The 27,988-nt window shown below is 45.2% G+C and overlaps 1 protein-coding gene across 2 annotated transcripts in view; it reads left to right on the forward strand.

The window, feature by feature from the left end:
- Positions 1–18,779, forward strand: part of PHF21B (PHD finger protein 21B) — a 127,392-nt gene extending 108,613 nt beyond the window's left edge. The window contains exons 8-13 of one of the 2 annotated variants that reach the window (XM_066590184.1): positions 1,151–1,202; positions 7,970–7,992; positions 9,786–9,944; positions 10,892–10,964; positions 11,595–11,698; positions 13,441–18,779. In XM_066590184.1, the coding sequence (XP_066446281.1) occupies positions 1,151–1,202; positions 7,970–7,992; positions 9,786–9,944; positions 10,892–10,964; positions 11,595–11,698; positions 13,441–13,665 (636 nt within the window). In that variant the 3' untranslated portion in view covers positions 13,666–18,779. The remainder of the gene's footprint in view (positions 1–1,150; positions 1,203–7,969; positions 7,993–9,785; positions 9,945–10,891; positions 10,965–11,594; positions 11,699–13,440) is intronic. The other variant, XM_066590185.1, reaches the window with a different exon arrangement.
- The last annotated feature ends 9,209 nt before the right edge of the window (positions 18,780–27,988 follow it).

Raw genomic sequence — 27,988 nt, forward strand, 5'->3', positions numbered from 1 at the left:
ACTCAGCCATTTATTGAATGACAGCTGAACGCTGCCTCTGATTGGTCACAGCTCTCAGCCAATCAGAGGCTAAGTCAACACCTGCAGCTGTCACAACCGCAGTAGGGAATACCGATCCTGTCCCATTGCTTTCAATAGGGCCGCACTATATGTGCGAATTTTAGGATCGCGTGCGAATTGCTGTCCTATTTTTTTGCAGGTGCACATTTTATTTGCATGTAAAAAACGGACATGTGACCGCTGTCATGGGGAAGCATTGGTTGTAATAGATACAAATCGCAAACACACCTAACATGCGTGGAAAAAATGCTCTTCTGACTGAGCCCTCAGGCCTCATTCACACGGGGAAGTTTTTATTTACATTGTTAATGTAGCAGGGACGGCATTTAATAATTGTTTCTCTTTTACATTTCTTCCTCCTTTATATGAATCTGTGTTAAAACTGCACTGATATTGCACTCTGTGAATGAGGCCTGAGGAATAGGTTGTTTTTTCTTAAATTTTTTTATTTTGACTTTTTTTCATTTTAACTATTGTAATTCGCTTAAGACTCGTGAGTACCCCCCCCCCCCCCACCACCACCACCAACCCTACATTTTTTATTTTCTCTTTTGCTTTGCCACTATTTTCTTTAAAGGGATATTCTGGGACTTGAACTACTAATAGCCAATCCTGCGCATCGGTCACCAATAGTTGATAATATAATATAATAATAATCTTTATTTGTATAGCGCCAACTTATTCCGCAGTTGATTGATGGGGCCCACTGCCATTGATGTCAATGGGAGTGAATCCGACGATGACAATATCCGTCCCACTGCACTAACAGTGGGCCAAAGGATCAGCTAATCGGTGGCCCCTGTCGATCAGCTAATCGGTGGCCCCTGTCGATCAGCTAATCGGTGGCCCCTGTCGATCAGCTAATCGGTGGCCCCTGTCGATCAGCTAATCGGTGGCCCCTGTCGATCAGCTAATCGGTGGCCCCTGTCGATCAGCTATGGATGACCGTCCTGATGACGTCATCAATATTAAAGGTCCCGGAAAACCCCTTCTAATTATCTGTTATTGATTGATCAATGTGATTAGTTATTGAGTGTAATGCCAGATGTCTCCGTCTTTGTGTCTCACGGCGCTCTTATTGTGTCTTCAGCGGAAACGCCTTGCTTCAAACTATTTGAGTAACCCGTTCTTATCAGGGAAAGGTAAGTAGCCGCCTGCTATATACTGTATGTCCAGTTAAATACTGTGTGCGGTTGGCACCGCCATGTTTCCAGTTATTGCTTCCTCGCAGGTTGTGTGGACGACCCCATGGCCACAGTTCATGCTATGACATGCTATGTATATATCTGCTTTATGGTCTCACCTACCCCCAGATGTAAAGCTCCCCATGGGCATTAGATTAATGTTGGCCAAACCCACAGCCTCAGGATCGGCCAACCCTGTAATGTGCCCGGGGGTTCTCAACTCTACCCCGCTGGCTGAAGAGAGAGAAGAATCAGGCAGTTGGGCTTCAACATGCCAAAACTTTTAGTTCTTGGAGAAATAAGTTGCTGTTAGAGGAGTCTGACAACGGCTTACCCCCTCTCCCCATTGAGGACACATGCCTGCTCGAACGAGTCGAGTGTGCGTTTTCATTGTCAGAGGGAAGTAATAGCTACTGGTTGAATAATCGTTCGATCGCCTCCTATCCCTCCCAACTCCATATGCATATTACTTAAAGGGGTTGTCCAGTTGTAAGCTAGTATTGGCTTATTCTCAGGATAAGTCATGAATAGTAGACAGGTGAGGGGTCCATCACGCAGAACCCCTTCTGTGCAGCTGCTCAGCAGGCCACTGTGCTCATACACTGAACTGATTGTTACAAGAAGCAGATAGCTCTATTCGCACTGCAGTGGCCAGACTTTGTATTGCCGGCAAAGTTCTCATTCGGTGATAATACTGTCTGCAATACCAAGCCTGGCCACTGCAGTGTGAATGGAGCTGTCTGCTTCCTGCAAAAATCAACTCACTGCAAACAGCTGATCGGTGGGGGTCCCTGGCAACGCGCCCCTGCAAATCTACTGCCTGTTCTGAGGAAAGCCCATTGATAGTTTACGACCAGACAACCCCTTTGGGATGACTATATGAGAGATATTCTACCACCCTTTCTAATAAACATGAGAGGTCACAGAGCAGTTCTGGGACCACTGAAAAGTTTTTACTACAGTGGCAGTCACATCGCAACTGACACTATGCCAGATACAGTGCCCCCCTAAAAGTCACTCCCATGTAATGCTGGTCATGGTACCTCCCCATACACAGAGCCAGATCAAGGTCCGAGGAGACCCTGGGCAAAACACTGGTCAGAGGCCCCCATATATTATGTTGGAGGGAAAAGACAAAGTTTAGAAAAGTCAGGCGACAAATACATTATAGAAACAATAGATGCAAAATGTGAAAAGATTACAAACAGCATCAGAATCACAACCACAATCCTTCCAAGACTGGCATGAAACGCACCAACAACAGTGCCAGGTAGTGCCCAAATGAAGCCATGATATAACTCCCAAATAGTTGTCCTTAGGGTGGCAGTGAAGTCCTCTAGATCATGGAGGCAACAGGGCATTTGCCTCTTTTGCTGTCCCTATAAAGTAGTCTTGCCTCTAGAGCACCGACTAGTATCCCCCTCAATGCTGCCCCTTTATGGAGTGGTAGCCACAAAGTATGGCCATGTCCAGAGGAGTCCATCAGCCAAAAGAGGGAGCTCCAAATGGGCCAGACAGCAGTTCCAGCCGCAGTGTAGCCCCCAAACCAAAACAGGAGCTCCAGCCAGCGGTAGTTTGATGATTTTGTGAAAGGAGTCATCTGGGAATGGTATAAAATGACTGCTGTCAGTGCAGTCAGTGGAAACCTGTCCTAGGATGGCGAAGAGGCGGAGCCGCAGGCAGTGGCGGAAGCCACCAGTGCACTTAAAAATTCACGTGCCGCCCAAAATGGAAGAGGGTAGAGCAGCAGGGGGTGGAGCCTGTTCTGAACTGTGTAGCATTAGGCCCTGTCCTTGCCCCCAGTACCCTCCCTCTCATGATCTATGTCAGCATACTGCTATGCTCCGCCCCATCCACCGCCACTTCCCTTTTGGTTTACCCATGCATTCTCCCGATTTCCACAGGCTACACTGACAGCAGCCATGTTATCCCATTTTTGGACATCCCCTGCAGCAGTTACTCACTTGTAGCCTCTTCCTGTATCTCTTGGTAGACGTTATCGGTGATGGTTGGAGTACCTTCTACAGGGAAGATGTGTGGCACCTATATGGCGCTCATCACTCCTGTCTAGTTGGCATGTTGTGACATCAGCATAGAACGATGATACAAATAAAATGTAATCCCCCTAAATGCAAAAGCTACATATTTTAAGGATATAGATGTCACCCGTGTCATGTGGTGACTAGAGGATGGCATACTCACAATGAGTAAGAGCATATCTTGCTCTGGAGGACCCAGCATGTCTATCAAGTATATGGACAGCCCATTGATTTCAATGAGAACTGTGTAATACTTCATTCCTCCTCTGGGGGTGCTACAGGAGAATTGAGCACAACTTACAGCTAACTGCTGTGGGACTACCTGTAATCAGATCATCATAAGTGAAAACTCTATTCAGGAAACAAGTCAAAACATTAACTGGCCCAACTCACCTGATGAACAGTCATGATTCTTGGACCGTGAATGGGTGAAGCAATACCTTCAGGGAGGTGTGCTCCCACTGAAATATCCATGTTCTGCTATTCTCTAAACCCTTTGAATATCTTCTATCATCCCTTCATTTGGATGACGGATCTCATAACTATTTTTCTAGCAAGCATTAAACAGTCTATTGGGTTTTATGAACTAATATCCCCGAGTTAATAGGACTGAGACTTATGATTAATGTTCCTTGAGCCGCTTCATGAGCAAATTGATTAGTTGCTAATCACAAAATAGGATATTTTTAGGTAACTCATATTACCAGTTGAATGTCATTGAAAGTCAACACCCCGTGTGATCGATACGGTGACCTTGGACCGTCTGGCACAGCATGCGGCGTCCTCATTAGTCCATAATATGCAGATAGAGCCTTTATTCTATCTACATGGGTTCAGATAGCAGACATGGAGGCCGTCCCCAGTAGGGACTGTCAAGGAGATCTGCAGAATTACAGGCTTCCTTAATGATAATTGGCTGTCCAAAGCAACAACACATTGATGAGGAGCCGTAATAATATCATCCGTCGGGGATTAAACCAAATGTTAACTATGTCCCCCCCGATGCATGTACGTGTATTCATCCACCTGTTAGATGTAACCCCCAATGTTAACTAGGGGATCAGAACTTGGTGCCCCTATATTGTTAATGGGCCTTTATGATGGCCACTGACGTTAGAACATATTTGCCAACTTTTTGAAATCTTCTACTGGGAGATTCTAGAGTTTGTCCAATTGACTTATTTGCACATCTATACCCCTCTAAATGGGGTTTTGATGCTGGAGCAGTAGCCTGACATCACGACAGTGAGCTTTATAGAGCGCTGCCTTCCGATAGGCTTCTAGGATCTCCAAGAGACTTGCCAACTCTTCTGGGAGGTGAATCCTTTTTCTTCGAGGGTCCTCCCGGAAGGTCAAAAAGAGTTGGCAAATATGCATTAAGGTACCTTTATATGGAACGATTATCACCCGAATAATCGTTGGAAACATTGAATTTGGGCAATAGTCGTGCCGTATGCACACGGCCGCTTATGGCACACGGCTGCCAACAGGCACACAGCTGCCGACTGGCACACGGCTGCCAACAGGCACACAGCCGCCGACTGGCACACGGCCGCCGACAGGCACACAGCCGCTGACTGGCACACAGCCGCCCACAGGCACACAGTCGCCGACTGGCACACAGCTGCCAACAGGCACACAGCAGCCGACTGGCACACGGCCGCCGAAGTCTCTTGGTTTTTAGCTCACCTAAAAACAAGTGACTATAAGCCTGTGTAAACAGGCAGTTGTCCATCTATCAATGACTGCCTGTTTGCAGTGAATGGAGGTGAGCAGCTAGAAGAGAAAGCACAGGGGCGATAGTCATGGGAACTTATATGCCCAACAGACCTCTCAATGACCATTGTCAGGGGGTAGGGGGTTGAATTTGGTAAATTGGCCCGTGTTCAGCCCAAGATATGCTTAGCAGCTGTTTTTCTAGACTGTAAAGGGTCAGCATGAGTGTTCTGTATGGGGACATGGGCAGTTTAAATGTTCACTTAAGTGTGGATCCCAGAAATGTTTCCTGTATCCACCGTCACCCTGCAGATATTTAATTTACACCATAGAACTTATTTGGTGCCTTTACACTCAAAAGATCAAACCCCCTCAAAGAGCGATTTACACTTCAAAGGGCGATTCTCTTGTCGTGGGACAAGTGTTATAATGTAGTCTGTTCCTTCACTAAAAGCCAAGAGATCCTTAATGCATGAAGTCATATCTGTTAAGGGTTTGTGCGATCGGCCATAAATATGGATCAGCGATGTCATAAAGCACCCACAGCCTGCCATTGGGACGGTGCCTTGTGGAAGCAGCATGTAGTACTACAAGCAGTAGTGAGGGTCTTTGGGTGGGACTTCGTCTGCCCCCATACAAGGCACACACAGAGGTCATGGCTTCCATTTTTACAGAATCCATGACAGGTCTGTCGAGATTATCTCAATTAATCCCAATGAATTCTAATAGAAGTATATATTATTCTCACCATGAAAGAGCAATGGACGTAGTTGGGTGGACATAACCCTGCACTGCCTTTAAGAGACCCTCAGGCCCTGGAGAAACAAAGATGGCCACACCAGCTTCTCTTACTGCCTGGTGCACACTGTGTATTAGTATGCATCATTAGTCTAAGACACTACACCGCTTTGATTAAAGGGGTTGTCTAGTTAAAAACTATTGAAGGTGTATCATCAGGATAGGCCACCAATAGTAAATTGTTGGGTGCCTGCCACCAGGGATGCCTTCTGATCTGCTGTTCTCTGAGCCGTTGCGCTCATGCACTGAGACAATTTCAGCAGGAAGCAGACAGCTCTGTTTCCACTGCAGAGGCCGGGCTTGGTATTGCAGGCAAAGTTCCCATTTATATCAGTCTGCAATACCAAGCCTGGCCACTACAGTTCGAATGGAGCTGTCTGCTTTCTGCAGATATTAGCTCAGTGTACAAGCTCAAAAGCCCAAAGAACAGCTCGTTGGTGAGGATCCCCTGCAGCAGACCCTCGCCAATTTACTAATGATGACTTATCCTTAGGATAGATCATCAATAGTTTACAACCGGACAACACCTTTAATAGAAACCCTCTTGTGCTGAGCATTACATGATGAGAAACGCTGCGTACCATCTATAGTAATGGGGTTATATGTGAAAATAACATAACATAAAAATGTAGGTGTTGCCCAAAGCTACCACCTAGAATCAAATTGTGACCATAACAGCCAATGACATTTCATCTGTGCCCATAGCAACCGACAACATCCCAGCTATGCTCATAGCAACTAATTAGTTTCAGGTTCCACCAGGAGCAACCAGACCCATTCAAGTTGTGTCCATAGCAACCCGTTGCATTGATGTTATATCCATCGTAACCCCTCACGTTCAAGTTATGTCCATAGTAACTAGATTTCTTTCGGCTATATCCATAGCAACCAGTCAGATTCTTTGACAGTTTGCACATTGACCAAACTGGATCATGATTGCTGAGGGCAACACCTACTTCATGAATGATCATGTCTTCTTCACCCCTTATTATGTGACCCCCATTAGGCATTGACCACCCTTCCACAAAAACATAATAGACTGCACCCTCATTAACATGTCTTCCGGCATTACTGCCGCCTGTTTGTATTGTAGAATGTCCATAGTGCATTCATAGACATTACTAATGTAGCATGTACAGTTAAGGGCTTGGTCAGACGAACGCCGCTCGCATGTGCTGAAAACACGTGAACGAGCAATGTTTCATATGCGCAGTGGATGAGACATTGTCCTTCACTGGAGCTGCTGTGCTTGGAGAAGGGTAACAGCTCCAGGAAGAGAGAGAAGGAGCCCCGCAGGGCTTTGGGATTTCTCCATAGCAGGAGGAGACGGAGCGGGACCATGGTTTAATCCCCCATAGCTCTGCTCTCTCTCCCTGCTGTGGGGAAATCCATAGTCCCATTCTGTCTACCCTGCTATGGGGATCCCCGAGGGAGATCCCCATAGCGTAGAGAAAGGGGAAGGGGCTGTAGGGATTTCCCCAGAAATTCCCCATAGCAAACCATAGAGGGGCGGGGCTAGAGATGGATCCCTCTAGTCCTGCCCCTCCTTCCTCGCTCTTGAGGAAAGCCCTGGGGAAAACCCTGCAAGCCAACCCCCTCTCTCTCCCTGCTATAGGGTATTCCCTTGGGGAGAGAAATGGAGGGAATCCCCTACTGCCCCCGCTGCTGGGGAATTTCCCAGTAGGGGGTCAGGAGGAATACCCCACAGTTTACAGCAGGGCATTTAAAAGATGCTGCCCAGAAGCACCTTTTAAATGTCCCATTGTAAAATCCTGTTAGTCCTCATGGGGATTAATGGAACCCTTGGGGAATCCACGCATCCCTGCAGGGATTAACAGGAGTTTAAAAAGTGCTACTGGGTTTCCATTAACTCCTGCTCCCATGGGAGTTAATGGAACCTCCTGCTCGGCGCGCTCCAAAGACAGTGCATGTTCCGTCCTTCTTAGGTGCACGCCGTTATGTGCCTCTAATTCCTCGAATATGAACGCTTCTATAGGAACCCATTGGTTTTTTAGACACGTTCATTTTGCGCTCGTCTGACCGATCCCTCCAGGGGTAATCCCACCATAATTAATGCTTTTGTGATATACTCATAGATACCCCTCTCCGTTAACTGCATTTATATGATGACTTCTGACCACTAACCTATTTCTGCCCTTCTTCATGTACTAGCGATTACGGATTCCTATTGGAAGGTATGTCGGCATGTACACCGCCTCTCATCATCACATTAAAAGTATTAGAAGTCCAGAATGTAACTCAATGGAAAACTCATCACATCTTCACCAAGGTCATATTCCAAGGCTCAATCTAAGGTTGACATAAGATATCTGCAGAGTGATTCCCATTTAGTTCAGTGCGTTGAGGACAGAGTTAATCATCTCTAATACCCCGGACTCCTCACAATAACGGAATCGGAGTAAAAGAGGAAGAGATGGATTTAAAGGGGTTTCCCTGGACTAAAGTACTGATAGCCTATCCTCATCGATAGCTCACTTATAGGTGTTATTCCCTTTAAGGGGACCAACCCCTTGCACCCCCACAGACAGCTATTTGAAGAGACCTCGGTGTTTGGGGGAGCGCTGCATCCTCTTCTCCGGTGTGTGATGTCATGTCCTTTGGTCACATGACCTATGTGCAGGTCAGTCCCATTCAAGCAATGGCATTGTACTGCAATACCAAGCACCACTGGTACGAAATAAACGGATCTGTGCCTGGTATATAGGGCAGAGACCGTAGAGCTCACCTGAATGCTGTGACCTCTTCAACAGCTAAATGGCGGTGGTGCCGGGACGTTGGACCTCCACCAATCTGATCAATATTTTAGTCCTAGAAAACCGTTTTAATCTCAGGCCCTAGTTCCAGATCACGACCCCAACCTTCCCAGACACACTTCCAGATCAAGTGTTTTATCACTTAATGTACAATAAAGGCCCCAACCAAAAATAGAAGGGCTCCCAGCATTCTCCAAGCCAAAATACCTTGCAGGACACAAAGATTAGTACTTACCTCCCCTTACTAAGGCTTAGGGTAGCATTTTGTGCTCTGGAGTCAGAGCCTGTCTGTCACCTAGGCTTACCACCAAGGCTTGACAAATGGAGGGTTAGCCCAGAAGGGTGAGATGTGGGTGCAGAGTAGGGTGAAGAGCCGGAGGTCTACTTACTCAACTACATAATTAAGTGTGGGGGGGGGGGGGGGGAGGGGGGTCTCATAATAGCTGCACACTCCATTTTTTTTTAAACCTGAGATCCAGATGGGGATAAAAATAAAAAAAACTCATTTCACAGGGTCATGGATTGGTGTGTGTGTGTGTGGGGGGGGGGAGGGGGGGGGGGGTTTCATTTCTTTCTTCATATTATTACTTTATTTTAGAAGTGTTGTTATGTGTAATGTAATCTGGCATTAACTCAACAACTAATGTGTTAAACCCATCAGCATTTCACATCCAAAGCACAAGAATAAACCTCATTCTCATGACTTGGATGTGAAATAATCGTATAATTAGTCCATCATTTCCCCTCGAAAGTCATCTGGGATGAAACTATGGCCACCATGACACCCCTGGCCAACTTCTCTTCTGAAGGGTCATTTATAAAAGAAAGGGGAGTCCATGACATGACAAGAATCAGAATGGGCCTCTTTCTTGGTATTGGGAGGGCCTGATGCCCCCTCTTTGCCCAAGCAGCCCTACCATCTCTCGCAGAGGGTTGGTGTGATTCGAGACCAAGTCTTTTATATTCGCCATGGTTGTTGTATCTGTAGATGGGCCTTCTATAGGATGACATCAGTTGCTCTTCTTGTCCATTCACACAATATGGGGGTCACCTTTTTGTCCTGAGCATGGGTGCTGGGTGATGTCAGATTGTTTATGGACGTTGACTGAGCCGATGACGTTACCTCTGATGTATAGACAGTGGCTGCCATGACGTTTTTGCTCATGTTATTAACTTGCAGGTGACTGTAAACATGCTCTTGTTTTCCTCCTTAGGATGAGATCATTCATGATGAACATTGCTCAGCGTGCAAACATGGTAACAATTTACAGCCGTGTGGGACTTGCCCAAGAGCTTACCATCTAGACTGCTTAGATTCACCAATGAAGATAGCACCCAAAGGAGTCTGGATGTGTCCAAAGTGCCAACAGAAGGTGAGAAGAAATCCAAATCGGTGACTATGAAATCTTTGGTTAAAACTAGTTGACTTTGTGTTGTCAGGACTATAAGATCTTATGTCTTCTTCTTCTTAAGAACTGCTCTAGACTCCATACAATGGCCCAAAAGTATCCCACAAGTATCCCTCTAGAATTTGTTGCCAAATGGCGGTTATTGACATCAGCTGACCTTCCTGAGCCAAAACACCCCATAGCGGTCACAGACCAGTACATACTTCCCTTTGGTGAAGCTTAGGGAGGCATTCTATGCTCTGGGTTTTGCCTGGGTGCCTCTTGTGCTTTTTGACAACCAGGTTTCTCCTTAAGAAAGAGGAGCCAAGTATTGCAGAGGGTTAATGAACCTGAGGGTCACCCAACCTAGAATGTTAGAGAGTCACAGGGGTTTGGTAATAAAACAAGTGTTTGGGGCCAACTTGAGTTCCATTGGTATACCAGCTGAGTTTCTTCTGTCCTGGGCAGAACTTGCCATCAGGTAGCCTCTTGGGCCTTTTGATGGACCTTCACTGTTGTGTAACTACTCCACTGCTTGTTTTAAAGGGAACCTAACATCACCTTTGAGCTCCATAAACTATGTTATGCATAGAGATTAATGGCAGCGCACATGCATAGAGCCATCTGAAAAGAGTCAAGCTATGTGCGTGCCAACTTCGCGGGCACACAGCACAGGAACGGGGCACCTGTTGAGTATGAGACACGGCTCCCTCAGATCCCCATTCCCTCATCTTTGAGCGCCATAATGTAGTTCATGCGGATCAAACATGATACGAGGTTCCTTTAAGCCACTATAGTTTCTTAACTTTGGGGTCAGAATTTTCACTATTCTTTATTTTTGACTATTTTTTAGTTCACTTCTTTTAATCCCCACATTAAATCCTCTAACCTGAACCCCATAACTTGTTGGTGTTTCTCTTATTATCTTCTAGGTCTTAAAGAAGGAAACAGTGCCATGGAGCGGGGCGCTCGCCATCGTTCAGTCTTACGTGACACATAAATCTGGTGGGGACCTTACTGTTATAACATCTTACTTCTTGTATGGAATGCAGTAGTGTCCAACTTCTGGCGCTGGGTGTTGCAGAACTAAATACCCCAGCATTCCTTGACAGCTTCCAGGCATGCTGGGACTTGTAGATTAGTAAGAGTGCCAGAGGTCTGAAACCACTGATCTATGGCTAGTGTGGTTACCACTGTCCTAAGGGAGCAGACCATACTCATACCCCATAGAGTCACCATATATTTACCATAGAGTCACCATAGAGTCACCATACTCATACCCCATAGAGTCACCATAGAGTCACCATACTCATACCCCATAGAGTCACCATAGAGTCACCATACTCATACCCCATAGAGTCACCATAGAGTCACCATACTCATACCCCATAGAGTCACCATAGAGTCACCATACTCATACCCCATAGAGTCACCATAGAGTCACCATAGAGTCACCATACTCATACCCCATAGAGTCACCATAGAGTCACCATACTCATACCCCATAGAGTCACCATAGAGTCACCATAGAGTCACCATACTCATACCCCATAGAGTCACCATACTCATACCCCATAGAGTCACCATAGAGTCACCTATTTGATGCCCTACTGACTTTCTTTTCTTGTTTCGCAGTGAAAGAGGAAGAAAAGAGGAAATTATTGAAGAAAGGCAATGAATTAAAACATGAACAGAGACAGCTGGAAGATCAAGAAAGATTCCTGAACAACGCTATAAAGGTCGGGACTCCTTATATTCATCTGTAGAAGCATCGCCTGTTGGGATCAACCCATGTTTTAGTTAAAGTGGCCCTCCAGTTTTGGGAAATACTTCTGTCCCCTGACTGGAGGGATAGAATTATATTACCTGCAGTTCCACTTTTCTGCTGTCCCTCTGACCCACCAGTTCTGGCCACCACATTCCCAGATGGCCACCACAATTTCCTAGCTACCTATTGCACACTGTGCACTGCTCTCTGATTGGCCAGCAATGATCACATGATCAGCCGTGGTCCATCAGGCATAGTTCATTGCTAGCCTAAAACTACCAATGCGTTGTGGGGGATTAGGTAGTCTGAAGATTGAATGGACTATCCTAAATGTCTGAAAATGAAATCCCGAACTGGTGGGTGAGGACTAGCAGAGAAGAACAGCTGCAGCTGATAGACTGTCTGCTCCCTCCGGACAGAATTTTGTCCTGAAACAGCAGGGTCGCTTTAATGACTAGTTTAATGTATTATGCATTAGTAAAGAAAGTTTAGGTTTCTGATTTGGACTGTCAGTCTGCTAAAATATCTCTATCTGGAGGATCCGGCACATCTGTGTTTTACATAAATAACCCATTGATGTCAATGGGTATTATGTAATACTTCATTTGTCCTGTGGTGGCGCTGCAGGCAAATGGAACATTAGTTGATAGGTTTCAGCTGATCACTAGAGTTATTTGTTAATTTAGTGTTTGTTACAGTGTGGTCAGGGGTGTCTCCATAGTAATGGTGCCCTAGTAGTAGTAGTACCACCAATAGTAATAGTAATCCCAGTAGTGATTCCAGTAGTAATAGTGTCCCTAGTGGTAATAGTGATCTCCACAGTAACCCCAGTAGCAGTAGTGCCCGGCAGCAACCCAACAAGCAATTCACTCACGCAACATGCAGCTCCATTCCACCGGTGATTGCTGTGACCCCTGACCTCTCTCCCTGTACACCTGCACTGTGTACAGGCCGGTGTCTGAGTGCTGAAACCCAGACACCGGGGGGAGAAATCACAAAATCCATTGCTTGCCAGGGTTATTGCTCAGCCAGCAATTATTTTTTACTGACCATTAGGTAAAGGTGAAGTCCCCTGGAGTCATGACATTCGCCCCGTTTTCGCTGCCATTGCCTTCCCAAGTTATCTTTTATCTCAGCTGGGTACTCATTTTACCAACATCGGAAGGATGGGAGGCTGAGTCAACCTTGAGCCACTTACCAAGTGTGAAGTGAACCTACAACCTTCAGGTTGTGAGCGAGAGCTTAGAACTGCACTTCTGCTGCCCTAACACTGTGCGCCACACAGGGCTTGGTAATGAATAATTCCCATCTGGGTGGAAACCCGCCGCCTCTCCGAGGTCCTGCAGACCGCCGCCTGAGGCAGTAGTCTCAGGTTGCCTCATGGTAGGGGCGCCCTGAATTTGGACTATGTCATCCTATGGACATGTTACTTGGGGCCATAAACCTTTTTTATTAGTTTTTTGATAATTATCACTGGTTAATTTAGGCTAAAAGAAATAAAAAATCTATAAAAAATGTCACTGCTGAAGTAAGTGACGCTCTGAGAGGTAGATTTGGCCTGTTGTATGACCGTGCCCGCTGGTATGGGGTACTATTTACTAGAACAAGGCCTACAGGGGACGTTCTCTCCGTCCGCGGTTGTGTGTTATCCATTCATGCAAAGCGACAGATTTCAATATAACCGTCATACTTTATTCTTTCCCTATGTGACAGAAATGCTTAGAGCTAAAGAATAGCTTGCTGGCCCAGCAGAGAGGAACTCAGTCATCTTTGGAACGTCTCAAAACTCTCATTAGACTGATTCAGAACGAACAGATGCTTCAGGTTACCATGACGACCACCGCCACCGCTTCATTGCTGACGGTCCCCTGGATCAAACCTTCATCTGCCACCCCTACAATTCACAAAGGCCTGCAGCAGTCTCAGAGCAACAATTGACACGGGCAGATGGAACAATAACTTTAAGCAAATTTTGCCAAGAAGGAGGAAGAAAGAACATTCTGTCTTTTTTTTATTTTTTTTCTCTTTTTTCTAATCTACACAAGTGGCATTGACGTACGAAAAAAATATGGCGGCAGTAGTACTGCGTCACGTGTGACACCCTCAGCGCTTATACGTTTTTTTCACTTCATTTTTTACTTTGGCCTTAAAAAAAAAAAAAAAACATTGGAAAACTGAAATAAAAATTGCAAAAAAAAAAAAATAATTATAAAAAACTTGGAGAAAGGGCCAAATTAAGCGAGGAGCCCAGAGACGGGGCCGTCGGATTCTGCTTTAACATTCACCTTTCATTCATTCGTCTAGAGGATGGAATTATTGTGGAGTTCGTAGAAAAAACGATTCATAACTTTATTTTGGGAGATGGGAAGAAAAAAATGGAAGAAAATGTTTTTTTTCTATTATTTTTGGACTAATTTTTAGCCCTTTCAAGTCAAAATCTGCCGCATGACTTCAGGTTTATTTTTTCACTGGGGCTGTTGACAAGGGTTATGTTAGTGAATACTCAGAGCCTTCGGACAAATGCTGAATTTTTTGATTTTTCTGTTATTTTTCAGTTTTTTTTCAGTTTTTTTCAGTTTTTTCCCCCCAGTATTACACATTCGGGGTCCGCAGCTATATTTAAAGACAGATGTATAAAGGTAGCCTCTCTAGTGGACATTGGAGTATTTCATGCTAACGCTTGTGTATACGCTGAACTATGTAACACGGTACGGCCGTGCGGCGCCTCCCGTCCTTCTTTGCAGGTTTTTGTTCGTTTCGATGTTTTTTCTCATTGAGCTTTTTTTCTGACGACGCGGGTCGCTGTGATTTACACTTTGGTAAACAAAACAAACTAACTTTTTTTTATTCTAAGTATTTTTTGCCTTTTTTTTATTTCGCCAGTACAGACAATATGCCAAAAAACTTAACCTTTTTGTACTGCATTTTTATTGTAAAATATGTGAAAGGAACAATATGCGTTTTATTTTATGCCTGCAGAAGTATCTGCTCTATGGTACAGGAAAAAAACTGCCTCAAGTGGAGTTTCTCATATCTGATAGATCATGTTTTTTTTAAATTATGATGTTTTTTTGTTTTTTTCTTCTATTTAGTCTATAGATGGGAGACGGGATCGGAGGAGACGTGTATTATTGTTTAAAACTCCTAAAAAAGATAAAATACGATTAATTCATCTATTTCTATCATTAGCCGGCCCTCCAGGTCAGCTTAGCCTAAAAGGAAGACTGTCACCCTTTACACCCCCGCCCCTCCCCACTCCATCTAGAAATCCTGTCTATAGATGGGATGAATAAAGAACATTCTGTGCATACTTATTGCTTTATTTTCAGCAGCTCCATGCCACCAAAATCAGCTTTTTTCCCCCCTTCTAGTGCCACACGGTAATTAGGACTTTCCGATGGGTAGTTTAGTCCTTGACACTAATTCAGCTTCCTTCCCCTCCTTGTGCAGTAACCCTGCCCGCTGTTAAAAGGGTCGTCTACTTGTAGACCATTGATAACCTATCCTCAGGTTAGGCCATCAATAGTAAATTGATCAGATGATTGCCAGGTTGGCATGCTCATGCACTGAGCTGATTTCTGCAGGAAGTAGACAGCAACGTTCCCATTGCAGTGGCCAGACTTGATATTACACATAAAGTTCCCATTCACTCCAATGGGATCTTTGCTTGCAATATCAAGCCGGGCCACTGCAGTGAGAACGGAGCTATGTGTTCCATGTAGAAATCAGCTCAGTGCACAAGTGCATTGGGCTACTGAACAGCTGATTGGCGGGCTTCCCAAGCAGCAGACCCCCTCTGATTGACTATTGATGGCCCATTCTACAGATCGCCCATTGATGTTTTACAACTTGACAACCCTTTTAATTGATTATCATCTTCAGAGACGTAGTGCATTCTTGACACTGCGCATGCGCCTCAGTTCTAGGACATGCGCATGTGCAGTCCCACAATGGCAGCAGGTAAGTCATAAAGCTTCTCCAGAAGTGCGATGCTGGAGGCGTCAATTACCAATAGGTGGGATTTTTATGAAAAGAGAGGGAAAAAGCCAAACCAGTGCCGAGGACTGAACCATCTATTGGACAGTAGAGTCCTAATTAACACACCAAGTGATGTGAAAGATGCTGACTTCGGGGTTATGGAGCTCAGAATAAAAGCAAAGGTATGGATAAGAAGTTCTTCATTCCTTAACTCTGGATAGGATTCATAGAGGGGGTGAAACGGGTGACGGAGTTCCTTTAAAAAGGGTGGTCCGGTACTAAAAAACATGTCTGCTCTTTTCCAAAACAGCGCCACATCTTTAAACAGGCTGTAAGTGGTAATGCAACGCCATTCACTTCAATGGAGCTGAGCTACAGTACCACACACAACCTGTGGACAGATGTGGCGCTGTTTCAGAAAGCAATCAGCCATGTTTTTCTGAAGCTGGATACTTTTAGTATCTGTGGACTATATTTGGCGTTTCAGTATTATTGGAGCATAGACTATGTGTCGCTCCCTACTCTAATGTAAGTAAGTCAGCTCAATCCAGTATTCCCAATAATCCTATCATAAGATGGGGAGCCTATAGACAAAACTAACTGCCCCTTAATTTATTCTACATAGAGTCCAATCCCCAAATACCTTCTCTTCCGAGCGTTATTTAGGGGAAGGGACTTGATATGGCCAGCGCATGTTGCTGGAGATACCTTGTATCCCAGGTTGACTGCGCCTGTACCGCATAGAGGAAGGCGCATGCGCATGAGGCATTAAGCATGATGAACAGATGAAGGTATGTAACTGTGCATGTGCCGAGTCCCGAAGTGTGGCACTGGCATAGTCTGTCTGAAGCGCATGGCATCTCAACCTCCATGAGCTGGAGGCATCAATCAACATCATGGATGGGTGTGTTTGAGCTCTGACCATAAGAAGATACTTCTGGCTTGGCCTCTAGGAAGCAGAAATAAAGGTAGAGTTAGTTTCATCCGTGAATCCTAGACTTCATCATAAGATTACTTGGGAATGCTAGGTTAAGATGACAGATGTCCTTTATAGGAAGTCAGCCAATAAACCGATGCCAACAATGCAGGGGCGATACTGTCCTATGCAGCTTGTACTGCCTCTTTTCCTGGAAGGGCAGCCATCCGGGAGTCCAATTGGTGGGCGTGCAACTTGTTCTGGTCCAAGCTGTCTGCCACTTGGTCCTCCTTATCCCTTCCCCTTGTCTAATGATTGACATCTACATGTTCATTCATCGATAAGGGCAGGGACTGAGCGAGTGGCCGACAGCCGGGACCAGGAGGATCTGCAAGACAGTCAACTGAATGGATTGCCGCTGATTTAAGCGGAGTGTGAACCTGTGAAACTTTATAGTTTCCAAACAGTTGCACTTGCAGGAGAAGTGACGGTGCACAGGACCATATCACCAACGGAGCGCTGGCATTGGTTTATCGGCTGATTTTCTGTGATAGACTTCCTTTAAGACAGAATATTATACAGTACAGGCTGAGGCAAAAGTCTGGACACCATATTCGCATCTGTGCTCAATGAGAACACTGAGTTCCCACGTCACTTTCGACAGAATGGTGCACCCCTTCACTTTGCTGTGGCTCTATGCAGATGAGTAGATGTGTAAATGCCTGGTCACTTGGGTGTTGAGGTTTGGTAGAATGGACGCCAAGGTTGCCAGACTTAATGTCTTTTCACTTTTATCCCTGTGCCCATTCAAAGTCCCTTATGTATGCAGAAAAAATACACAATATAGTTAACTTGAAACTGTGAATCCTACAGGCTGTGAAGAAATATCACTTGCAGTTCTATAGCTGGATTACACATTTTACCAAGCAAACGTGGACACTTCAAACATGACATGTAAAGCATTACTTGTTTAGGAGGTGTTAGGTGAGGGCAAAGATGGGGCAAAACTGACCCTTCCAGTGTGTTTTTGAGTAAACTCAAGCCAAGATTGATATATCACATGACCCCCTTCCCATTTCCAAAAACCCGGGCTGAATTCAATATGGCGGAGTTCAAAATGGCTGCCAACAACATTTCCTCCACCAGAAAACGCAACCTCCCTCCTAGGTGTTACTTTCACACAATGGAGGTCCATTTTCTCAGTATTACCCCACATAAACGTGCGTGTTCAGACTTTTGCCTTACCCTGTTTATTGGAATAATTTACAAGATCCAAAACACATCAGCACCTTTAAAAAAATATATAGAAATTAATTGTATTTTACTACAATTTTACCATTTACTTTTATTTTTTTATATCCCAGCTGCGGGAGCTTTACCTGAAGAGCTGGCTGTTACTTATCAGTGTTACTAAAGTTTTTCTTCTTTTTTCTGAAGTAGTCCTAATGGGGTCTGTGCGTTTGCACTCGGGTTCCTCGCTCCTTCTCACATACTAGAGTTCTTTTTATACCGGACTTTGAGATACATGCTTCGGACATTACAGGCTGCTTATGTCATATCACACGAATCTCATATTGAGAGAATATTTGCATTATGAAGACTCCATGAACCAGGCAGCTCGGCTGTACATCCGCATCTCACACGGTTGGGAATGTCGTACACATTGAACAAAGGGGGTTGATGGCCGATGAATAGTCCCTTACCACCATTCTCACAACTCCGGGAGAAACTGTGCAGTACTATACAGATCTATTTTAATACACGTAACCATGGGTGACCAAGATTTTATATTCTTTTACTGATGAACAAAAACAAACTTGACTTAAAAAAAAAAAGTAAAAAAAAAAAAGATCACAGTTGCTCTACATTGGTTGTTTTACGCCAATCTACGCATTCAGATACGGCTTGCAATGTAGTTTTTTAGGTTTAAAGGGTTTTTTAAGTTATTTTATTCTTGAATAAAAATTTACAACGTGCAGATAGAAAAAAAAATAAACTGTGAGCGGATGGATGGAGAAATGTATTGGACTGTTAAAAGTAGGAGTATTTATTTTCGCTTTAATTTAAAGGGACAGTCCATTTAGTGTGCATAGAAAAAAAAGTGTTTGTCCTAAATATTCCAATGTAGTTTTACTTCTCTATGATGCATTAAAACTTGATTGACAATTTAATGGTGTGTGTGTATAAATAATAGAATGAAATGGTAACATTGTATACAATGGTGCATTTATAAAGTTGCGGGAGCGTTCTGTATATTTTCCTTATGCGCCATAAGATAGAATCCAGTGCTGTACAAAGGCATCATAGGGTGGTACAAGGGCTGACTGCAGCTCTGTACAGTTTTACTCCTAGTCCATTAATTCAATTGGGAACTGTGTAATGCTTCATTTGCCCTCTGGAGGCACTGCAGAGAAATCGAAGACTTGCTGCCGCATTCACCCACTGGTTGCTGATGATCACTTCCAATAATCAGCTTCTTGTCAGGGAAGATTTCAAGCACAAATGGATTGTCCAAAATGGACAACTGCTGTAAAGGTCTTGGCCAAGTTTAAAATGTATTTGCTGCCTACAGGATACGGGTTGAAGGGGTTTTCCAGGCAAATCCTATTGATGACCTATCCAATAATAGTTGATCACTGGGGACCCACCAATTGGAATCCCCAGTAATCAGCTGATGATCTAGCTGGCGATTAGTATAGTGTGGTCGTCTGTTGTCATCAGGATCGGTGGCAGAAGCATCATAGGAAGCTTCACTCCTATTGAAATTAATGGGAGCGCTGCCTCCTATTACACTTCTGTGTTTGACCCCGGGAGTGAAGCCCTCTATGATGCTTTCGCTTCTAACCTTGATGACGACAATTGACCCCACTGGACTGAAAGCCAACCATTCTATCAGCTGATTGACAGGGATCCCAAGCGATGGGTCTCTGGCAATGAACTATTGATTACCTATTCTGAGGACAAGTCTTCAATAGGATTTGCCTGAAAAACTCCATTAAGTATTTGATTGCCAGCTCCCATGCTAACTGCAGTATGAGAATGGGGGCCCCATCTTCCCCTGTCTCAATGCAATGGAGGTCATGCATATTTGCTGCTGCTCCACTCATAACTATGGAACTACTGGAGGTAGTCCATCAGTGTACTCCTATCTCCGGTAGCCCTATAGAAATGAATCAACTGGCATGGCTCCTTCATTCAACTTTCCAGGACACAGGAACCTATTCCCACGATGGGTGCGGGTACTAGTGGTTGGATCCCAGCAATAAAATACTTTTCCCCTTATCCTGTGGATGGAGATAATTTTTCAACTTGTTACAACGTCTTTAGGTTAACACTTGTAGTATCAATCATTCCTGATGGCATCACTTTGTAGAATGAAGTGCAGAACAATTTGCATACTTAGGGCGATATCTAGGGATGGGACTGGTGGGGAACATGCCCGGATGTTAGGTGTTGGGGAAGAGGGAGCATCAACCACTAATGCTGCCTAGACGTGGGTAATGAACTACTGTGCTGTGCCCAAGGTGAGGTAAGCCTACTTCTGACTCATTTTTGCAGATCTAAAGGCACCCGATGCTAATGAGACCGACATTTCTTGTTGGTAACAGCGGGCTGTGGTGGTATAGGACTAGAACATACTCATGATGATCAATTGGAAAGTGGTGGGAGAAGGTATGTATGTACCGAAAGGGGGGTTCAAATCTCTTATTACTATGGACTCTGTCAACAGTGAAAAGCACCAAAGACATTAGGGAAAAGTTGTCTGAACCCTCAAATTATTGTATGGGGGCCGACCAACTCTCCTTTGACAGATGATGTTGAGGAAAAGAAAGATTTAGCAAGTTGAATGTCAATGCCAATCCTTTTATTCTTCCTGGAGATAAGACGTCACCAAAGGTGGACAACCGCAACGTTCTCCACTCTCCCCATTGAATTAACGTGATCGTTCATCTGGTTCTCCCTCGTTCATGAGTATAGGGGAGTCAAAAGAAGTAGCTGTCGAACAAGCATTCGGTCAACAGCTGGTGAAGGTGTAAGGATGCCTTGAGAGTCCATATTGCACCACTAAGTTGTATGATGTATTTCAGTCAGAGCCGTAGGTATAGGGGGTAGAAAAGGATTAGTTGAACTTGGACTTTGATGTCTGAGGATCCCTAAAGGCCCCTCTGGGACATCAGGATGCACCACAGGTCTGGGCCCTGTTGAAAATGTTGTATTGGGGCCAAGAAGCTTCTAGTTACATCCCAGGCCTCGGAGATATCACTAGTAACTAGTTCAGTGGTTCTTTACCTGTTTAGCATATGGGAACCCATGGAAACCATCTTTCCATGCTGAGGAACCTCCCCTATCCTGGTTGGTAATGAAATACCTAAATGGTCCATGTTATGCCCACCATATCCGGTTGTAGTAAAACCATAACCAAGTGAAAGACTGTATCACTGCCATCGACAGCATTAAAGAAAAATATCAAATATTGAAAAAAGTTGAGACAAAGCGGCTCCTGACAATAGGATTTAGCCGCACTTTGATCACAGCTACCAGCCGAGCGCACATGTGAGTTTTAGTTCCCTTTTGGCAAGAGTAGCGTTTCGGGGGAGACATTGACTTCCCCATAGAAGCTGTGGCAGCATTTTCCTCACTTTGTTTTTGCTGGACCAGCAGAGACCAAAGAAAAAAACCCCTGACAGCTGTGAGCGAGTCGATGCCGGCCGCCGCCGCCGTGTATTCATTAAAATAATCTCTATAAAACTGGAGTCGTTTTTAATGAAAATCAAAAAAGATTTGTAACGTTAACCTAAAAAACTCGGCACTCGGCTAACAGACAGCAGCCAATTACACGGCCCAGCGGGGGGCCTCAATAATTAATGTGGATCCAAGAAGATGTAGACTTACGCTGGGCTTTAATCTCTCCAAATATTTCCCGTTTTTTTCCTGCGCTCAGGAGGGGTCACTTTCTTTTTGACAGTCTCGGATCTAACATTCTGCTTACAGCGAGGAGCTCCGCATTAGTAATAACAAAGCCTTATGATGGGAGCCGTCCGTCTCCAGGATAACATTTTTGTAGATGCTGTTTTTATTGTTTTTGACCCCCGGTGAACTTTTTAGCATTGTTTTGGGAGGAGGTTTTAATAACAAAAAATTCCCAAATGCTTTCAGTGTGGAGTCAATTTTTTTTTTCCGAAACCCACAATCACCTCATTGGGATTCGTTCTGAAAATTGAATTTCAAAAGGGCCAATTTTCTGCCCTGTTTATCATCTAATTTCCAGGCTTTGCTGGCAGCCTGTCGTATAATTTTTCGGCTAGGGCATGTTCTGTGTGATGCCAGATGAAAGAGTGGCGTGTGGCACCGGACGGGATTGTCATTCTATCAGGCCATGAAACTTACTTTATGCCTGCTTAAGGAAATGACGGGTTTGTATTGCTTCACATTACAGTATATAAGCTTATCTCCCAGGAGTCCCGGTTTTTGTATGATTGTCCTGAATATGAGTCTTCAAATAGGATTTACACTTTTCGGGGCGTTTCTGGGCTCAAAGAAGGGGTTGTCTGCCTTCTTTTTTACTGATGACCTAACTAGTGGATAGGTCATCTGTAATTGATGGATAGGAGCAGGGGCGTAACTAAAGGCTCTGGGGCCCTGATGCAAAAGGTGAGCTGCCCCCCCCCCCTCTATCTGTATCTGTACCCGTACCCACACCTAAACCATGCTGCACAGAGACATAACTTGAAGCTTCTGGGCCCCAATGCATAACCTGTAACAGGGCCCCCAACTATAATGTTTTATTCATAGTACTGGGCTCCCTATATGGAGAAGAGAGGCCTTATGGGCCCCCTAAGGCTCCTGGGCCCGGGTGCAACCGCATCCCCTGCACCCTCTGTAGTTATGCCCCTGGATGGGAGTCTACAGCTTGGGACTCACACCCATTATCTGATCATTCGGCATGCTGCAACGGATGTTGTCATCGGCGGACAGGGGTGGAAGTGTATGCACCGATCTTACTCCCATTGAAGTCAATGGGAGAGCCATATTGCTACAACACTTCCTGCTCCTTTCCTCTTAAGGACTTGATGTCCCGACCAACAGAGAAGCAGGAAGTGGAGTAGCAAAGCATTTCTCCCATTGATTTCCATCGGAGTGAAACTGACGCATGCACTTCCTGTGTTGACAACTAATGACAATGTCCGGTCTACTGCACTGACAGCGGCTGGACTATCGGCTGATGAACAGGGACCCTGAGTGGCAGACCCTGTCTAACATCTACTTATGGCCCATCCAAAAGGATAGTTCGTCATCAAAAAAGAGGGAAGACAACCCCTTTAAAGCCATGATATGAAACCTGATGATCAGGCAAGAACATTCCTAGGAACAGTCATTTGCTCAATCATCTTGCCATGTGAAGGTGCTTCCAATCACCCAATGAACAAGCAAATGCTCGTTTGTCAATGATCACATGTTTCATGCTGCACAAAAAATAATTGTTGTCAACGCATATCTCCCTGTGTACACGACGTACTGATGACAACAATGAAGACTACAGGGAATGAACAATCAGGTGAATGATGATTCCACCCCAATAGACTCTGAATCCACTTGTCTAAAAACCCAGTAAACAAGCATAGAACCAGAGAATCCTAGACTGGTAGAGTTGGAAGGGACCTCCGGGGTCATCAGGTCCGACCCCCTGCTCAGTGCAGGATCACTAAATCATCCCAGACAGATGTCTGTCCGGCTTCTGAAGACTTCCATTGAAGGAGAACTCCCCACCTCCTGTGGCAACCTGTTCCACTCATTGATCCCCTCACTGTCTAATATCTAATCTGTGTCTCCTCCCTTTCAGTTTCATCCCATTGCTTCTAGTCTTTCCTTGTGCAGATGAGAATAGGGCTGATCCCTCTGCACTGTGACGGCCCTTCAGATATTTGTAGGCAGCTATTAAGTCTCCTCTCAACCTTCTCTTCTGCTAAACATTCCCAGATCCTTTACCCGTTCCTCATAGGACATGATTTGCAGACCGCTCACCATCTTGGTAACTCTTCTCTGAACTTGCTCCAGTTTGTCTATGTCTTATATAAAGTGGGGTGCCCAGAACTGGACCCAGTATTCCAGATGAGGTCTGACTAAGGAAGAGTAGAGGGGGATAATGACCTCATGTGATCTAGACTCTATGCTTCTCTTAAAGGGGTTGTCTGGGCATAGCAAGTGTATGTATGTACTTCTGTTTGGCCATTACAATGCACTTAGTAATATACAATGTACATTGTAAATGAGCCAAACAGAAGATACAGTATATACTTACCAAGAAGAGTGCCCCCCCCCCCCCCATGCTTACCATTCCGTTGTCCCTGGTTACGACAAATTTCTTTCTTCTGTCTTCTTGTCGGGACGTGACGGCGCTTCAGTGTCCTCACACATGCGCAGTAGGACCTGCCGGTTCGGGAACACATATTAACTTTTTCCACAACACTTCTGTCCGATTCAGCATTTCCAGCAACCTGATTGGTTGTTTGGTGAATCAGCCAACCCAAACAACCAATCAGGTTGCTGGAGTTGCTGAATAGGGTAGAAGTGTTGTGGAAAAAGTTAATCTGCCTCGGGACGCTGCAGGTAGGGGAGGAGTGACGGAGTGTCTACTGGTACTCAGCGGAGGGTGAGTGTTACTTCTTTGGGGGTGTTATGATATTCCACTTGCCGGGGGAATGTGGGTTTGTGCTTTCACATTACACCAGCAGGGGTGGAGGATTGGGTGGGTTGTTGCTGTCACATTATAGTAGCCGGGGTGGGTGGGGGCAGGGGTTGCTGTCACAGTACACCGGGGGGGGGGGGGGGGTGCTGTCACATTATAGTACTGGGGGGGGGGGGCTGTCACATTACACCAGTGGGGGGTTGAGGTGGGGGGTTGGGGGGGGGCAGGGAAGAAGGGGATGCTGTCACATTATACTAGAGCGGGGGGTGCTGTAACATTACACAAGCGGAGGGGGCTGTCACATTACATCAGTGGTGGGGGGGATTTGTTGTCTCCTCTCAGTGTAAACCGGCCTGTGCAGGAAGGGGAGGAGGTGAGCTGTGACTATTCTGAATGGTAGCTGTTGTGTTATCTGTATATAGGCATCTCCTCTCAATGTAATCCTGTCTGTGCAGGGAGGGGAGGAGGTGAGCTGTGACTATTGTAAATAGTGGATCCTGTGTTCACCTCATCCCCTCCCTGCACAGGCCGGATTACACTGAGAGGAGACAACTCTATATATATATAACACAGGATCCAACATTCAGTATAGTCACAGCTCACAGTCACAGCTCACCTCCTCCTCTCCCTGCACAGGCCGGATTACACTGAGAGGAGACAACTCTCATACGAGAGTTGTCACGGGGAAGGGGGGCTGTCTGTGTTACTTGTGGTGTGGGCAGGGGGGCACCTGTCATGCAGGTAGCCTTGTTTTACAGTGGGGGCGGGGGCTGCAGGAGAGTTCTCTCTTCGCTCTCCCCCGCCCCTCTCCATTCACTTTACACAGTACTGCTGTTTACTGTCATGGTAGGATTTTATCCTGAACCATGAGTGTATAACACAGTCTCTGCTGGCCCCGCCCCCTCTAAGTACAGTGTATAGCAGGAGAACATGCTGTACTGTAGAGGGGGTGGGGCCTAGGTGGGGAGGACTGTAGATCAACTCAATAGAGGTGGGCGTGTCATGGGCGGGGCTAGGACGGGAGCTGAGCGAGGCCAGGAAATCCTGCTTTTTCATGCCTCTTGCTGCCAATCAGGTTGTGAATCGAGCAGAAGTATTGTGGAATATAGATATATGCCATCGGGAGCGTGCAGACAGAGGAGGGAGAGCGCAGGGCATTGTGGGAAGGCAGCACAGAGGCGCCATCTTTAAAAGCTGCATTGAACATGAGATTACAAAGTAAGAAACTGACATTCCAGCTGATCTGCCTGCGGTCTGACCCCTATATGCTGTGTGTTACCATGGTTACTGAAATGGAAGCAGCATTTTTATAAAAAGAAAATTACCCTGTGTGGCCGGACAACCCCTTTAATACATCCCAGAATTGTGTTTGCCTTTTTGGCTGCTGCATCACCTTGTTGACTCATGTTCAGTCTATGCTCTATTAGTATACCCAAGTCTTTTTCACATGTGCTGCTGCTTAGCCCAATTCCTCCCGTTCTGTATGTGCTTTCTTCATTTTTCTTGCCCAGATGTAGGACTTTGCATTTCTCCTTGTTGAATACGATTCTGTTAGTCGCCGCCCACTGTACAAGCTTTTCTAGATCTTTGTGAATCCTCTCTCCCTCTCTTCCCTAGTGTTAGCTATCCCTCCTAGCTTTGTGTCATCGGCAAAGTTGATCAGTTTCCCATCAATTCCCTCCTGCAGATCATGTATAACAATGTTGACCCACACTGGGCCTAGGACAGAGCCTTGTGGTTCCCCACTTGATACATTCTTCCACTTGGATGTGCAGCCATTTATGACCGCTCTCTGAGTACGATCACTCAGCCAGTTGTGAATCCACCTAACAGTTGCCTTGGCAATCCCAGATTTGGTCATTTTCTCAATAAGTCTGGTATGAGATACTTTGTCAAATGCTTTACTAAACTCAAGATAAACTATATCTACCGCATTTCCCTGTTTAATCCAGTCAAAGACACTGTCATAGAAGGAAATTAGATTCGTCTGGCATGACTTGTTTGTTACAAACCCATGCTGGCTCTGGTTAATTACTCCATTTTCATCCAAGTACTTGCATACATGCTGTATTATAATTTGTTCAAAGATCTTTCCCGGTATAGAAGTCAGGCTCACAGGCCTGTAGTTTCCGGGATCCACCTTCTTCCCTTTTTTGAAGATAGGGACAACAATTGCCCTTTTCCAATCTTCTGGGACTTCTCCTGTTCTCCAAGAATTTCCACAGATTATGGCGAGTGGTTCAGCAATGACCTCCGCTGCTGCCTTTAGTATCCTAGGATGTAATTCATCTGGACCTTGAGACTTGGATTCATGTAAGTTAGCTAAGTGTTCCCTCACCATCTCTCTGCTTACAGATAGCCTGCATTCTTTTATTCCCCCAATAGCACAGGGAAGATCAACTGATGTTACATCTACTTTCTGAGAGAAAACAGATACAAACTAGGAGTTTAAAAGTTCGGGCTTCTCAACATCATTCTTAACCAATTCACCATTTTCATCCTGTAAGCATCCTATAGCATCGATTTTGTCGATCATTACTCATCATCTGCAGCAAATTGCATAGTGTAAATTGTCCATCAGGGTAGGCCGCCAATGTGTGATCGGTGGATGTCAGATTCCTGAACTCCCACATGAGGCTGAGCCTGGTACTGCAGCCCAGCCCCATTCAAGTAAATGTATGAAGTACCATGACCCGTTGTTCTTCTGATTGGTGATGTCCCAGGGTTCAGCCCCCTTTAATCAGACATTATTAGCTTATCCTAAGGAAGCGTAAAGATGTCCTGAATTTCCTTTCTGAAATATTGGGATTTCTGGTATTGCATTGTACAAAATTTGCTGCTACTTTTAGCAGCCGACATATGCCAATGCCCTTAAAGCGGTTTTCCGGGCATTTACTATTGATGACCTATCATCAGGATAGGTTATGAATAGTTGATTGGCAGAGATACACCACTCATGATCCTCTCGATCAGCTGATTTTCTGGCTCGCTGCTAGTACAGTGGGGCCAGACATTGTCATCAGGGTCAGAGCCTGAAGTGTAATATAAAGGTTTCTGTCCCATTGAAATCAATGGGATGTCTTGAATTACATTTTTGACTCTGTCCCCGATGTGAAGTTGGGAGTGTGATAGAAGGCATGGCTCTCATTGATTTCAGAGAACATTATTGCCCCTGCCCTTCGGCCTGATGATCGAGTAAGGAAATGAACCAGGCATAAGAGCCTTAAGTGTATAGAGACTGTTATGGACATATCTACGTTTTTTAAGTCCAGCATTCACCGCAGGCCCTATTAAAGGGGTTGCCCAATTTTACAAAGCATTGGACTGTACAAAAAATACTACCTGTCCACTGACCTGCTGCTCCCCGCTGCCACTCACTTCCTTCAGCCGGTCATTATGTACATTAGCTGCAGTGATCATGTGGTTGTTTATCCATGTGACCACTGCAGCCAACAGGAAAACCCAAATCAGGATGTCATCTGTAAGATCGGTGAGCACGGCCTCTCTGCGACACTCCAGACTGAGTTACAAATAATGCAGACTGCACTATCAAGGTTGGTCTCAAAAGGCAGCTCCAACATTGCCGATAGAGGTCAATGGAGCTATTAGAGAATATGGACATTGGGAAGCTTCCAGAAAAGGGATCTGTAGCCCCATGAGACATAGTGGATGATGGACCG

Source organism: Eleutherodactylus coqui, chromosome 2, assembly GCF_035609145.1.
Source record: "Eleutherodactylus coqui strain aEleCoq1 chromosome 2, aEleCoq1.hap1, whole genome shotgun sequence".
Taxonomy (NCBI): Eukaryota; Metazoa; Chordata; class Amphibia; order Anura; family Eleutherodactylidae; genus Eleutherodactylus; species Eleutherodactylus coqui.